The sequence below is a fragment of the Sinocyclocheilus rhinocerous genome, unplaced genomic scaffold (assembly GCF_001515625.1).
Source record: "Sinocyclocheilus rhinocerous isolate Xijiao unplaced genomic scaffold, SAMN03320098_v1.1 scaffold1140, whole genome shotgun sequence".
Classification (NCBI taxonomy): domain Eukaryota; kingdom Metazoa; phylum Chordata; class Actinopteri; order Cypriniformes; family Cyprinidae; genus Sinocyclocheilus; species Sinocyclocheilus rhinocerous.
Window position 1 is genome coordinate 606,102 of NW_015652168.1, and position 17,055 is coordinate 623,156.

The following is a 17,055-nucleotide window of genomic DNA, read 5'->3' on the forward strand; positions in this document are numbered from 1 at the left end:
ACATGACTGGATTCTCATTACTGGATTGTTTTCTGGATGCGATGCTCATTTCATAAATATATGTGCGTCGCCAATATTGTTTGATTTGCATATAAATGCTAAGGGACTGAAAATATGAGCATCTGCAACATAAAAGCATATCAGCATAAATTCTGGATTGCTTCTCTGTTTATTTTGTCCAAGAATTGGCCACTTCTACATGTAGAGCGTCCAACCACAGTTCATTTTTGTTAAGCAATGCCATTGTGCTACAGGTCCAATATGCATCAGACTGTCCATGAATGTTTAGATCAGTGCATGTGTTTATAAGGTCATGTGCAAGACAAAAAAAATCCAATTTGTCCTTGACTAAATCAAATCTAATGCACTGACTGCTCAATCATATGCACAATGCAATGATAAACATTTATTTGTATCGTCAATGACATTGACATAATTATTCCAAAAAATATTCATGCTACGAAAGTTTGGTGGTTCCTCAATTAAAAGGGAGATTAGAAGTGAGTATTAAAAAATTAGTCCCTCGTGCTTCCTAATGCAAGAGCTCATTAAAAGTGCATACTGAATAGATGAGTAGGTCAATGGACTGTGGGTGGCATTATAATCTCACATTCAAACGTATATTACATTTAATGTGAGCATTGAAAAGTCTTTCCACACAGCAGCAGTGAGTCGGCGGCGTTAAATAGTGATATCACACCGCACATGAATTTGATTACACGATAATGACCACACGCTCACGCCTCCAGCCTGTAGCACCGCCAACACCTAACGCCCAGACATGTGTTGTGTGGGACGTCAGCGCCCGTGTTACTCAATATCTCCACCAACATTGTATAACTACAAGCTGTTAGGGCCATTGTCAGAGTGTGGAGAAGCCATAAGAAGGGCATGAGATGAACCAGCACAACTGAACAACACTTTTGAAAACATGCCTGTAGCAGTTGTCCATGAAGAAAAACCGAAAACACGTGGTTCACAGCGAGCCGCCACGGGCCTGAGCGATTATCAGAAGAGGGCTTGTGTAAGAACAGACTGCCGCTGTATGTCAGACTGATGAATTATGAAAGCTGGAGTGAGAACCAAATGGACCTACAAGAACGGACTGATCGAAGAGAAAAACAGATATGACGTGAAAGCGTCTGTTTGTATACTAGCCCAAGTCAAAACAGCCTATCTATACCTCCATGATATTCTGGTGCAGAGATGGTTTTTATGGAGTTGCAGGGTGGTTGATGCTGTTTTGGGTGTTTTATAGGTGTCACAATAGACAGGTGTTTTTGATTAGGGTTGGAGCTTAACTCTTCGGGATAGTGGCCCTTCGCTGCCAGCCTGGGTCAGAAACAATTCAGTGACCCACCCTTAATTTCCTCCACAGTTACAGTTATACTGCACCCTAAAAACAAAGAGATGTATTTTTAGCCATTTCTTGAAGATGGCTAAAGACTCAGCTGTTCGGATCAAGTTGGGCAGGTCATTCCACCAGCAGGGAGCAGTTAAGGTAACAGTCTGTGAAAGTGATTTTGTGCCTCTTTGGGATGTCACTATAATGTTCCAATAATTTGCAGAATAATTAAGATTTTTTAAAGTTTTTACACGTTTCTTATGCTCACCAAGGCTACATTTATTTGATCCAAAAAAAAAAAGCTGAAATTTCAGCATCCAGTCTTCAGTGTCACATGATCCTTCAGAAATCATTCTAATATGCTGATTTGTTGCTCAATTATCAATTCACGAGTTCACACTAACATATAATGTGATTAAGCAATTAGTAGCATATTTGGCGTGCTGTCCAGAGGGAGGGCTCCGAGCTCGGATTAAAGCCCAAACCCAGAGAACTCCCCCCCCATCCCCCATCCCAAGACTGGGAGGAAATTAGAATAGTAGTGAGGTGTTGGGGTGGAGGCGGGATGCTGGAAAACTTTCGTGGAACTGAGGTAAGTTGGCTGTATATATACATGTATGTGCTTGTTAAGGTGATTAGCTGACGAGCTCCACCTGGGCCAGACTGATTGATTATCTGATCGTGCTCCTCCCGAACCTTGTTAATAAAACATCATTTAGTATTCGGACTAAATTTTTTAATAATGGTTCTTATATTATCAATGTTGAAAACTGTTTTGCTGCTTAATATTTTTGTGCAAAACAAGAAAAAATTAATAGAAAGTACAAAAGAACAGCATTTACTTGAAGCATAAATCTTACTTTGAATTTTGACATTTTTATTTATTTTTTTAACGTTAGTGTACAGTTTGCACAAAACGTTTTCAACATTGATGATAATAAGAAATGTTTCCTGAGCATGAACTCTGAAGAATCATGTGATGTGACATTGAAAACTGTTTCATTCATTTTAACATTATAAAGTTTAGCCTTGGGAAAAGTAATAGAATACTTCTGTTACGTATCCGGTCCATGAACTTCCGTCTGCTAGCCATCATCGAAACGAGTTAAAAACGATGTGGCAGCAAAACTAATTAATTAATTAACTAATTAATAACTAAATTAAGTTAATGGTATTAAACATATTTAATGAATAAAAGCAACCTATTAATTCTGTTAATTCAATACTCTACAAATCCAAAAGGATTCTTAAACATGCGTAGGTCTCTAAAAAGGTTCACGTTTAAAATGCTAAAGGGCTGTTATTACATTAATTGGCAGTACTTAATGTGTTTAGGGGTTAAATCTATGTATGTTTAAAGATAAATCTATGATATGTGCTAGAACAACACTTTAATCATCAATACCTAACGAGATCACATTGATCAGGCGAAAGTTTCAGGTAACATTAATGCAACAGTGCTAAAAAATAAATAAATAAATAATTTAAAAGTTCTCATACTTACTCTAAGTAACCCAAGTATTAGCAGTAGTAAATCATGTTCAACTTATCTGACTCTACTAATGAATGATTTAAAGAAAGACTATATGGAGCTGATGCAGAGGAGAACTCGCTCTGTCTGTTTAGTTGACTACAGGTCATGGCTTGTGGTGTGCTGACATCAATATTTGATGTAAACCACAGAGTCAGTGACATAAATGTCAGCACACATACCCCCTCTGAGGAAGATATTTCACATTTGCAGGCCTCTGTGAGTATGTGAAAGGCTGTGGGTTTTGCCTTGTACATCAGAGAAATTGGTAATATTGAAACTTCTTTATCGACGGCACATTTCACATCAAAGCGTACTGGATTCTGCATGCTTTTGAAATGTCAATTTGATTTCATCCAAGTACTGCTGCTTCTCGTGTTATTTTATCTTAAGAATGGAAAACAAGATTCACCGGTGGACCATGATTATACATTATACACAGAAAGAGGATTTATGTTCAAAGCGCTTTTGTCACGTCTGAATCTGCTGTGGTCAACAGAAGAAATAGATATTTAGATCCTCTAAGCTGTGTGTGTTCTTGAGATAAAGTGTTGCTATGGAGAATGCAGGTGATCTCTTGAAGTGCTATATTTCTGCAATGTGTTTCATCTGCCTTCCCACTTATTTTCCTTCAGTGATTTACTGTGCACAATACTCTGATTTCACAGCAAAGAAAAATCTCTGCATGACTCCGGTGGCACCGGTGCCTTATACAATATTTATATAAATTTCTGGGTTGCTTTGGTGGCCAGCATTCTGACAACATTAGGACACTATGAAGGGTTAGTTCACTGAAAATGTCAGTTCTGACATTATTTATTCACCATCGTGTCATTCTGAACCCACATGGCTTTCTTTCTTCAGAGAAACACATTAGTTCACAATTCCATACATTCAAACTGCAGTTTGTCTGGTTATGAAACAAATGAAAACTATGAGGGTGCAACAGCAGGGTTCCAAAGTTATGATCCTGTTCATTTTCTCCATAGGGAATTATGAGTTCATGTTTAAACCTTGCAAGACAGACTTACTATGAGTTCAGAGATTGTTAAAGGAATAATTAATCCAAAAAATGAAAATTCTGAAAAAAAATTACTCACCCTAATATTGTTCCAAACATATGAGTTTCTTGATTCTGCTGAACATAAAAGAAGATATTTTGAAAAATGTTGACGGTAGCCATTGATCTTCATAGTATTTTTTCATGCTATGGAAGTCAATGGCTACCGTCAACTGTTTGGTTACCAACATTCTTCAAAGTATCTTCTTTTGTATTCAACAGAAGAAAAAAAAACCTGTACAGGCTTAGAACAACTAGAAGAAATTACATATTGTTATGTTTTTACTTAAAATCACTGACTTTTATTCAGTAGTTTTCCTGTCTATTCTGATTTGAATCAAGGAAAGAGATTTTGAGTCAACTATCATATACTTTTTTTCAGATTTCCAAGTAGCTTCGTGCTTCAAATCAACTGTTGTGATGTTGTGATTCATCATACAACTCTTTATTAACAGAAGAAAAAAAACCTGTACAGGCTTAGAACAACTAGAAGAAATTAAATATTGTTATGTTTTTACTTAAAATCAATTACTTTTTATTCAGTAGTTTTCCTGTCTATTCTGATTTGAATCAAGGAAAGAGATTTTGAGTCAACTATCATATACTTTTTTTCAGATTTCCAAGTAGCTTCGTGCTTCAAATCAACTGTTGTGATGTTGTGATTCATCATACAACTCTTTATTGATTTCTTTATTGATTGAGAAGAAGAAGAATATGTGCAAATGAGGTTTTATAGATATGACAGTGGACATGATTTTTTTGTGAGTATGAACTGTTCCTCACACAGAGCTGTCGAACACTGAAGACATTTGCTGTAGAAATTATTTTTCACTCAGAAATTGCTAGTAAATTTCACAAACAATTACAGAAAACAGCAAGTAACACATTGAATTAAACATGCAATTTTTAAGCAGAAAAACTGAAATAGTATTTTCTTGTAAAACATACTCCAATAATAGTTTTATTTCCAACTTAAAATAATCATTGTTCACAGTCTATAACATTAGAAGTCTTATGACATAAACAGCAATATAGCACATATGGACTATTTCTTAGGAGCTTGACAAGCCATGGTCACTAAATACTTTTATTTTATGGAAAAGAGCTGCTTGGACATTCTGCTAAACTTCTCTTTTTGTGTTCCCCGGGGGGAATAAAACATTCAGCAGACTGCATTTTAGATCTGTCCAAATGCTGAGCAAAACAAGATGAGCGTGAGTGGACACACAGACCATAATCCATTTCACAACCCAGACCAAAAATCACAAAGCATGTAGAAAGAGCTAAGTCAGGGTGACATAAATGCATGCAAATAATAAACTTTTTATGATGACAATGAAGAACTGCAATGCCATGAATGTGAGTCAGACGTTTTGTTTGTTGTCACTGTAGTAACCGAGGCACAAGGTGTAAAAGCTCCACCCTTTTCAGGAAAGGGGCTGGAGAGCAGCAGCTCGTTTGCATTTAAAGAAACACACACGAAAACAGCATGTTTATGTTTCCACCCAAAAACGGAGAAATTTTCAGCGTGGAATAATAAATGTTCTGTGGTGTATTTTGAGCTGAAACTTTAAACTTGAACTAAGACTTATATTGCATCTTTAAAAAGGGCATAATAGGACCCTTTACTGTATCATTGCTTAAAATTTTTTAATTAATATTTATTTTTTTATTCTATCATATACTTTTTTTCAGTCATACGGCATGAGAATCCCTTCATTTTTGGTGTGAAATATTCCTTTAAGGAAAGATTCCAGACGTACACACAAATAAAACATTCAGCAGACTGCATTTTAGATCTGTCCAAATGCTGAGCAAAACAAGATGAGCGTGAGTGGACACACAGACCATAATCCATTTCACAACCCAGACCAAAAATCACAAAGCATGTAGAAAGAGCTAAGTCAGGGTGACATAAATGCATGCAAATAATAAACTTTTTATGATGACAATGAAGAACTGCAATGCCATGAATGTGAGTCAGACGTTTTGTTTGTTGTCACTGTAGTAACCGAGGCACAAGGTGTAAAAGCTCCACCCTTTTCAGGAAAGGGGCTGGAGAGCAGCAGCTCGTTTGCATTTAAAGAAACACACACGAAAACAGCATGTTTATGTTTCCACCCAAAAACGGAGAAATTTTCAGCGTGGAATAATAAATGTTCTGTGGTGTATTTTGAGCTGAAACTTTAAACTTGAACTAAGACTTATATTGCATCTTTAAAAAGGGCATAATAGGACCCTTTACTGTATCATTGCTTAAAATTTTTTAATTAATATTTATTTTTTTATTCTACTTTCCTTAAATCTTACTGACTCCAAACCTTTGAATAATAGTGTATTTGTGGGCGGCACGGTGACTCAGTGAGTAGCACTGGATGATTCTTGACAGATTTTCTTTTATTTATTTATTTGTTTGTTTCTTTTTTTTTTTTTTTTTAAGCAAACAAAAGCTCCTGGGAATGCATAAATTGATAAAATGTATATAGATGAAAGCATCTGCCAAATGCACAAATGTAAATGTAGATAATTGGAACAAAAGCCGAAAGAATAAATATGCTAAATGTCACCAATACACCAAACATACAAAAAAATACAATGTAAATGTATGCATGCCACAAAATAATGATGAAGCATTTTTTTTTTCTTGTTGGAAAACAAGTAGAAGACAACTTCTACTCACTACTGAAAAAACACAGGAGTTACTTGAGCTGCTACTTTTAGTTAGTTACTTTCCAACAGGGTATACTACATAGTGTGAAAATAGTAAGTGGCGTATGCTGTTACAAGCACAGCCTTTTCTCTCTCACACACACACACACATGCGCTCAAACACACACACACACACACACTTCAACCAAGCTTGACACACTGTGCCCAAAAGCATTGCATCATGTCTTTGTTGAGATCTCTGGGTCTCTAATCCAAATCTCACCCAAAACAACCCAGCGTTTGCAGAACGGCAGCACGCTCAGGAACTAAAGGGTTATTTGATCTTGTTCGTTCTCAAATAACCCCGAGCAAATTCATATGTATATTGTAGGAGTTCATCTTAAGAGCCTCTGTCAAAAGCCAAGAATGAATGTTTGAATACAAATCATCTTTAAACAGATGAGATGGTCGCTTGAGTATTTACCTAATAAAATTGACAGTACAGCCGCTGGGGACAATGATTGGCAAAAAAATTGCAACAAACAGGAGCCCATCCCTGTCTACCTGTCAAAGTTTGGATGATTTTTGTTCTGCTGTAAATGAGAAGGCATCAGTATGTTGTGTGCATCTGTGAGTCCTGAGTCACACTTGTGACGCGGAGCGCTGATGATCATGGGTCGTGACAATACACACGCGACACCACAGAGCTGTTGTATGACACCGCTGAAAGCCAGCAGATTAATGCCTCAGATGTGATGTCAGATGGAAGACCTTGGGGCCATTTTTGCAGAGATGCTCCACTAACATTAGACGTTATGTGCTTAAAATCGATTTAAAAACATTATAGATACATGCAGCTAATCTCAAGCAAACGTTAAAGTAATAGTTGATTTAAAATGGCAAATTATATTATCAGACTTGACGAGGCGCTATAATTGAGTGCCATGAATATGAATGAAACGTAAGAGCTGTATTTGTGGTATGCTGAAGAAAAAAAATTTTTTTACTCAGAAATTGCTAGTAAATTTCACAAATAATTAGAATTAAGAATCAACAATTACACATTGAATTAAACGTGAAAGACTGAAATAGCATTTTCTTGTATGTACTCCAATAGTCCTTGTTTTATTTACCTTCGAAAAATCTATTTTTCAGTGTACGCTGCGCCATCGGGGCTAATTCTTACACATTTGCAGAGATGCTCCACTAACGTTAGACGTTATGTGCTTAAAATCGATTTAAAAACATTATAGATACATGCAGCTAATCTCAAGCAAACGTTAAAGTAATAGTTGATTTAAAATTGCAAATTATATCATCAGACTTGGCGAGGCGCTATAATTGAGTGCCATGAATATGAATGAAACATAAGAGCTGTTGTGGTGTAGTATATTTGTGGTATGCCGAAGAAAAAAAAGGTTTTTACTCAGAAATTGCTAGTAAATTTCGCAAATAATTAGAATTAAGAATCAACAATTACACATTGAATTAAACGTGAAAGACTGAAATAGCATTTTCTTGTATGTACTCCAATAGTCCTTGTTTTATTTACCTTCGAAAAATCTATTTTTCAGTGTAAGCTGCGCCATCGGGGCTAATTCTTACACATGAATTACAATTAATACTTGCTGCATTGTGTACACATCTACCAGTCTCTTTAGGCACAAGCTAAAAGACTTAGCGCCCTTTTTTGGGAGCTTTGGAGAATAAGCCGTGTTGAATACTAAGCTTCCAGCAGCCACCTGGATCAGAAAGGAAAAACAAAAGCGAGAGAGAAACTCGAATGTTTTTTCCAATTCGGGTGGAGTCACAGGAGAGGTGGCAGCCTCCCGCTGCGTGTGTCTCAACGAACATGGAAACTGTCACCAAACCCGTGACCCGCGCCGCCCTGCACAGTATTACTGCCCACAACAGGCCTTTAAGCCTCTGCCTCTGAAGCCGCATAGGAGGAAGACAGCGGCCACATATAAACTAGGTGTGAGAAAAACCAACAACAACAGAAGTTCACACAGTGGCCCCTAAAAATAATTGGAGATTTAAAACATACTGTTCCCCCTACAGAACTCAACCTTATGATGTTCCAAATCTATGATTTACTTTCTACTGTGGAACAAAAAAGGAGGATATAACAAGAGGTTTTAAACATAAATGTAGTTTAAAACAAGAACTGCGTTTCCGTTTGCATACTTTACATATGTTAGGGTGACCGTAAGTCCTCTTTGTCCTGGACATGTCCTGGCTGGGATTTCTAAATGGCCTAAAATGTCTGGGTTTTGTTTGTTTTGGTGATAACTAAGCAAATGTTTAATCACTACAATACTAATGTCTCACTAAAAATTGGAAAAAGTTGGTCAAAACGTAAATTCACACACAAAAACTGCCCACTAACCACAACTTTCAGATGCCCTCTTTATTTTCTAGCTCAACTGTCATGGAATCGAACGCACAGGATTGTGGGATATCAAAGGCTGCGAAAGATACATCTGTGCTGCCTTCAAAAATCGTTCAAATAAAGGAATCTCAGTGATCTGATCATTGGATTCGGACAGGCCTTGTTGCCTTCAGGCAGCATATTTCAGCTTTCGGACGCATCCCATATGTAGGCCTACGTGTATTTGCATTGCTCATTGACCATTCTCTATAGATCCCACCTTCACGCCACGACTGGTCGATTACGTTCAATGCCTGCACGCTATTGGTCAAACTGCTTTTCAGTCACCTTGAGCAATGAGTAAAACAATAGGTAAACAAAGCCAAAACCCAGACATTTTAGGCAATAAAAAATCAGGAAAAATAGAACGTATGGTCACCATATTCTATGTAGCTTAAACAGTGTGGAAAGTGTGTTCACTCTGAGAAATCATAACAAGAAGACCACTTTAAATACCCACATGATGCATTTTATTTTATTTTAAGTGAATAGTACATCATTTAAAAAATAATAGATAACGTAATAATTTACAAAACAGTTGAAGTCTATAGTGTATAGTAAATAATTTGGGACACAACTTAGTTCTTATTTTTGTTATTTTAGCATAAGTTCAAGACAAACAATTCTGTGTACAGTATGAGGGCATATATATTTTGACATTGGGGGACCAATTAAAAGGTTGCGATCCACCAGACCCAGAATTAACTTCACTTTTCTGAACCTTTTTACGTTTAGCCAACTGTTGTCAATGGGGTTTAACGTGGTGCATGAATCATCTTGGACCCAAACACAAGGTGAAGTACGTTATCTCAACAGAACATGAAGGTTAAATTGGCCGAGAAATTGCAGTTTATAAAAGAGCTCTCTGCATCTGCTCAGCGCACTGTTTATTCAACGCGACATTCACGGAAGGCCAGGAAAAGCCACGGCAATGTAATTTACAAGCGTGACTCGCATCAAGCGCGAGTTAAGTGACGCAGATGAAGCTCAGTCAATCCGCGCGCTCCTCCAGCGGAGCCAAACTGCGCGCGCCGGAGTCTGTATATTAATCCTTTAAAGCGCCGCTGTCCGTTCAGCACCACAGACTGTGTGAAGAGAGTTAAGAGTCGAAATCGCTCGTTTGGACAGCTACTTGTTTTGGAGTGGTTTTGTTAAAGTGGCAGGGAGTTGAATGCGTTTGACGCGTCCGTGAGAAGGACTCACCAGGACCAATTACACCCAATCTCTGTTTTTTTCGGTTTTATGCTTGTTTTGAGTGATTTTTCTTAGCGTGGCGTGTTGCTGTACGCATTTTTTTGTTGTTGTTATTGAAATAACATACTCAGATGTTTTTTTGAAGACCTGATTTTATTGTGGAATTTCGTTTATTCTACGCTAAACGTCTTTTTTCAGTCCAACTAACTGAATTGACTCAAGTTTTATGCGTTTTTAAGAGAGAAACGTCGTAATGAGAGCTCTTTTTGTGCCGCTGCTGCTTCTATACGCGTCAGGGAGCGGCAGAGCGGCTGGCGCGAGCGGCGCGAAAGGAACCCGCTTCGTGTGCACGGCCGTGCCGGCGGGCACCGACCTCAGTTGCCCGGTGGACACCAGCAGCCGGGTCCAAAGCACTAGTCCGCAGGAGGAAGAGTTGCGGAATACTATCATTCAGCTTCGAGAGACCATCCTGCAGCAGAAGGAAACTATCGTCAGTCAGCAGGGCACCATCAAAGAGCTCAACTCCAAGCTCGCGCGCTGCGAGGCGGACGCCAGGTCCCGGGGCAGCGCGCGCAGGAAGGATTATAGTAAAAACACGATGGGTGATCTGCCGCGTGACCCCACCGAGACTGTGCAGCAGCTGGGCAAGACCATGCAGAGCCTCAAAGACCGACTGGGGAACCTGGAGGTGAGAGTTTACGCTTATGAGTGATAATGGGCACTTGAGAGCCATCTACGATGCTTTTAAGGAAATTAGAGCTGTAATGATCTGTGAAATTTGGGCTTGCTTATTAGTGATGCTTGATTATGTTACGTGGAGGGAGGGACTTTTCCTATTTGAATTTCCGTTTTGAATTCAATATCAATCACAAACATGTATATATGGCAAGTTGTGACCATATACAGCTTCAGTCACTATTTTCAGGATAAGAACTTTTCCTTTTGATGGTTCCATGAAGAACCTTTAAAATCCATGGAACCACTAAAGGTTCTTTATAGTGGAAGCTCTTTACAGTAGATTATTAAAATGTCCTTCACACTACGAAAAAACAAAGTGGTTCTTTTAAGAATTGTAACCCAAATTGGTTCTTCTCTGGCATCGATGCAAAAATCCCACTTTAGAACCTTAATTTAAGAGAGTTTTAGTTGAAATTGCAATCAGAGTTTGACAACTATGCGTTTTTCAAAGACTCGTGCGGTATAATGCGGATAGTAGCATACAAAATACAAAAATAGCAAATCATACACAGAATTTCTGACATTCATCAACTGACAAAGCAATTTTGGCGTATTACCTCAAATGACATACCACTTCTGTTAATAGCCAAGTGGTGGTTTATCAACTTGACAAATATATTGATCACTATTGACTACCAATATGAAAAACTACATACTGGGTCATTGGGTAATAGTGAATACTAGTTTTCACTCTGGTCACTCAACATGAAACAAATTAATTTAACAGAACAACAACCCATTTTAATTAAAGAAAACGGACACATGGTGTCTTTAACTACTATGTACTAACATTTAATTATTGTGCACACATATATTTTTAGAGAGTGTTTATATAGGTAACACTTTATTTTAAGGTGTCCTTGTTACACATGTTATGTGTACTTGCTATTATAATAACAATTAATTATGCATAATTACATGCAAGTAACCCTATAGTAAATTCATGTAGTTAATTAATATTACTCGGTACTTAAATGTATAATTACACTGTAACAAGGAGACCTTAAAATAAAGTGTAACCTTTATATTTATATGTAATTACATCTGTAATTACATCTACAGTTTAATTAGGTTACACTTTATTTTAGGGTTAGGATTAGGGTTACTTGCATGTAATTATGCATAATTAATTGTTATTATAATAGTAAGTACATGTAACATGTGTAACAAGGACACCTTAAAATAAAGTGTTACCTATAGCAGCTGGGCAAGACCATGCAGAGCCTCAAAGACCGACTGGGGAACCTGGAGGTGAGAGTTTACGCTTATGAGTGATAATGGGCACTTGAGAGCCATCTACGATGCTTTTAAGGAAATTAGAGCTGTAATGATCTGTGAAATTTGGGCTTGCTTATTAGTGATGCTTGATTATGTTACGTGGAGGGAGGGACTTTTCCTATTTGAATTTCCGTTTTGAATTCAATATCAATCACAAACATGTATATATGGCAAGTTGTGACCATATACAGCTTCAGTCACTATTTTCAGGATAAGAACTTTTCCTTTTGATGGTTCCATGAAGAACCTTTAAAATCCATGGAACCACTAAAGGTTCTTTATAGTGGAAGCTCTTTACAGTAGATTATTAAAATGTCCTTCACACTACGAAAAAACAAAGTGGTTCTTTTAAGAATTGTAACCCAAATTGGTTCTTCTCTGGCATCGATGCAAAAATCCCACTTTAGAACCTTAATTTAAGAGAGTTTTAGTTGAAATTGCAATCAGAGTTTGACAACTATGCGTTTTTCAAAGACTCGTGCGGTATAATGCGGATAGTAGCATACAAAATACAAAAATAGCAAATCATACACAGAATTTCTGACATTCATCAACTGACAAAGCAATTTTGGCGTATTACCTCAAATGACATACCACTTCTGTTAATAGCCAAGTGGTGGTTTATCAACTTGACAAATATATTGATCACTATTGACTACCAATATGAAAAACTACATACTGGGTCATTGGGTAATAGTGAATACTAGTTTTCACTCTGGTCACTCAACATGAAACAAATTAATTTAACAGAACAACAACCCATTTTAATTAAAGAAAACGGACACATGGTGTCTTTAACTACTATGTACTAACATTTAATTATTGTGCACACATATATTTTTAGAGAGTGTTTATATAGGTAACACTTTATTTTAAGGTGTCCTTGTTACACATGTTATGTGTACTTGCTATTATAATAACAATTAATTATGCATAATTACATGCAAGTAACCCTATAGTAAATTCATGTAGTTAATTAATATTACTCGGTACTTAAATGTATAATTACACTGTAACAAGGAGACCTTAAAATAAAGTGTAACCTTTATATTTATATGTAATTACATCTGTAATTACATCTACAGTTTAATTAGGTTACACTTTATTTTAGGGTTAGGATTAGGGTTACTTGCATGTAATTATGCATAATTAATTGTTATTATAATAGTAAGTACATGTAACATGTGTAACAAGGACACCTTAAAATAAAGTGTTACCTATAATTACACTGTTGATCCTGGTTCTTAACCCACTTTTAAACCTACAACTAAACCTGTCCCTAACCGTACATGCTTCACACCGCAGTAGTTGCAAGTGTTTTGCAGTACACGATAAGTACATTGTACACACACTGAAAAGGTGGTAACCTTCAATTGTTAACATAAAGAGATATTTCTACCTGATTTAACCCATAAAATTTAGTTTTGTTGGTATAAATTAATCGAATTAGGTTGATTCAGTGATGTTTGAGTATATTTTTGACTTGAATAAAACCAGTTAATTTAGATGTCACATTTAGATGTTACATACATCTAAATATAATTTGACAGAAGTACATAGTAGTTGAAGATGCTTAATATAAAGTAGGACCCCCGTAAAGCGTTCAACATTCATTCAGCATCTCACAAATCCCCAGCAGTTTCATCATGAACGATTTCTGGCTATAACAGCATGAGGCAGATTAATATTTTGGTGTCTTTTGTCCTGCAGCAGCAGCAGCTGCGTGCCAACACATCAGGTGGAATGTTTCCCAACGAGCTGAGAGACCTGCTGAAGCGCCGTCTGACTGACCTGGAGAGCCAGCTGCTGACCAGAGTGGCCGAACTCGAGGAGGAAAAGAGCCAGCTGTACAACGAGACAGCCACTCACCGTCAGCGCACCGACAACACCCTCAACTCACTGCTGGAGAGGATCACCGAGCTGGAGAATAGTACGGCTGCTCTCAGACATGAATTATTGAGTCAGTCATGTCAGATGAGATAGAATCCATCTTCTTTTTTTTTCTTACTGATGTGGTGCCCTACCAGTTCAAACATCTCTGTTTACCTGCCGTCCCCAGTATGGGATAGGTAGACTAGTCGAAGCCCTTTCAAACTCAATGTAAGCGCCATGCACCACTTTAAACTCCACATGAAACCGTTGGAGAAAGCGCCACCGAAGGGCAACGAGCTGGTAAAGAAAGCAAGCATGAGGTTCACACACATTCACAGCAAAAATATGTATTTGAGCTTAGAAGATTGCCGATTGTTTTGATATATCACAGAACAAAAGCAGTCCTTGAGGGGAAAGCATTCTAAACAAACATCACATGACAGCAAGGATGAGAAAGTATTGAACAGAGAACAATCAAACGAACCAACAATAAATGAATAATGAAATAAATGCCGTTCAACACTTTGAAGTCGCTAAGAGTTTTTAATGGTTTTGAAAGATGTCTTTTTTGCTCAGCGAGGCTGCATTTACTTGATCAAAATACAGTAAAAACAGTAATATTGTGAAATATTATTTCATTTTAAAATAACTGTTTTCATTTTTTTTCCCCCTGTGATGTTCAAAAGAATAGCATTTATGTGAAATAGGTTTTTTGTAACATTATACATGTCTTTACTGTCACTTTTACTCAATTTAATGCTTCCTTAATGAATAAAAGTATTAATTTCTTTAAAAAAAAAATCCTACTGACCCCAACATTTTGAATGGTCATGTAAATTAATAAATGTGTCAGATTCAACTTTGGAGCAGTCATGGCAAAGACAGGCTTTGCATACATCATGCAGATTGCTTGTAAATCGTTGGCTGCACTTTGAAAAGGCCATTGTTGAAACGCTTGACCAGCGCTCACCAAGACATCAGGGGAAACCTTTAGCTAATGCTTCACTGCATAAACTTCAATGCACTGGGCCATTTTTATGATGAAAATGTTGTAGGATGAAACAAATGTACCACTGCTTCAGAATGTGTTGGCTGTGGCAGATTTAGTCTGGTGTGAGAATGTCTGCATGTAAATGAACTTGCTATTTACAATCATTTGTTTGCCTTTACCGCTCCTTTTGCCCTTTTTAGATTTGGGATTTATGCAGGCCCCATCTGTTAGCACTGGATGGCCACATCGTCCTGTTGTATTCCGAATTTTAACACCAATGCATCAGCAGCAGCTACATCATTATATCACCTTACAAAGCCCTAGCATGTCATTTCATATTAGGACAATTACATGAGCCAGCATGGATCGCTCATTTCAATAATTGAACCTGCAAGCCGTACTCAGATTCAATTTGCCGAAATCAAATTAACACAATCTCAAGTCAGCAGTTTGCATCTTTCTGTCCTTCAATGCAAACCTCTCCCTCGATTCTCTTCACAGGTAACAATGCATTCAAATCTCCAGAGGACTTTAAGGTGTCTCTGCCTCTGCGCACCAACTACCTGTACGGCCGCATCAAGAAGAGTCTGCCAGAGATGTACGCCTTCACCGTGTGTATGTGGCTCAAGTCCAGCGCCAGTCCTGGAATCGGGACCCCGTTCTCTTACGGCGTCCCGGGACAAGCCAATGAGATTGTGCTGATAGAGTGGGGAAACAGCCCCATGGAGCTCCTCGTCAATGATAAGGTGAGCCTTTATGAGATACTGCAAAGCTATCCGTGTTTTTATTGATTGTGCTTCTTTGGAACAATGTCAGCTTTCCCTAGTATTGAATATATAACAACCTCATTAAATTAATTGACAATGAATAAAAACCTTGCATTATATCATCGGTGCCTCTTGTCTTAAAAATAACACTTGTCTAAATTTGATTCATAGAAAATATGGTAGTTGATTTTAAATGGTCCCCAAAGGTTTCTCAAATAAATTTTTTTTATTGCCTGATTTTTATTTTAATACAAATTGCATGAAGGGGCTTGAAGATCACATACTAATTAAACTGCCATGTAGTGTGAGATGTTAAATTCAATCTGAAACAGCGTGTATTTTATCAAATGTATAATTATTGTGTAGTTTTCTTGAACGTATGGTAACTGAGAGGCTACATTGAAAATTTGTACTTTTAAAAATTCATTTGTCACAGCTCAGGACATTTTTAAAAGAACTACTGTGCCCACACACATACAAGTACACTACTTGTCATACATGCAATATAAAATTTAGCTCAGAGACAAATATATGAAATCACTCAGCATTTGATTAATGATACAATTTTAACATTAAAAGTGAACAGGGCTTAAGATACAAAAATACAACGTCACGTTGCAGAATTGTCAACTAAATAATAACAAGTGGGAAAAAAAAGATAATAACAAATAATAATAAGTACCCAGCTCTGCATGTCTTCATAAATCCAAACAATGAATGGTTGATTCATGGCACCCATAGTTAGATGTAGTGGTTAGTGGTCGACCGATATTGGTTTTTTGACAGCCGATGCCGATATCTTGGAAAGCAAGGTGGCCGATAGCCGATATAAAGCCGATATAATTTGTATTTCATTTTAATTAATATTTAAGAAATTTGAAATCATTTGACAATGGATTAAAAAATAAATGTGTAAAATAAACATACTTATACTTTAGATGACAAAGTATTTTTCACATATAAATAAATATTTAATAAAAATATAATTAAAAAGGAAGTAAACTGAAACTAACAGGGCACTCCGTATTCCGGGAAGTTTGTGTGCATTGGGAATCATATTTTTCAAATAAAGCCAAGGTAACACTCATTTTACATACAGCACACAGAGAAAACACATGAATATGACACTGGGCAAAGGCATAAAGCGCAGCATAATTTGAAATCACGAGTTTAAAGTTTGTCGATCGCGCGTCTCCAGT

The 17,055-nt window shown here is 37.1% G+C and overlaps 1 protein-coding gene across 3 annotated transcripts in view; it reads left to right on the plus strand.

Annotated features, from left to right (window-relative positions):
- The first annotated feature begins 10,084 nt into the window (after positions 1–10,084).
- The window catches only part of LOC107713953 (neuronal pentraxin-2-like), a 19,791-nt gene continuing 12,820 nt past the window's right edge, over positions 10,085–17,055 (plus strand). For 2 of the 3 annotated variants that reach the window (XM_016519619.1, XM_016519618.1), the window contains exons 1-3: positions 10,085–10,898; positions 13,937–14,156; positions 15,591–15,835. In XM_016519619.1, the coding sequence (XP_016375105.1) occupies positions 10,464–10,898; positions 13,937–14,156; positions 15,591–15,835 (900 nt within the window). In that variant the 5' untranslated portion in view covers positions 10,085–10,463. The remainder of the gene's footprint in view (positions 10,899–13,936; positions 14,157–15,590; positions 15,836–17,055) is intronic. The other variant, XM_016519620.1, reaches the window with a different exon arrangement.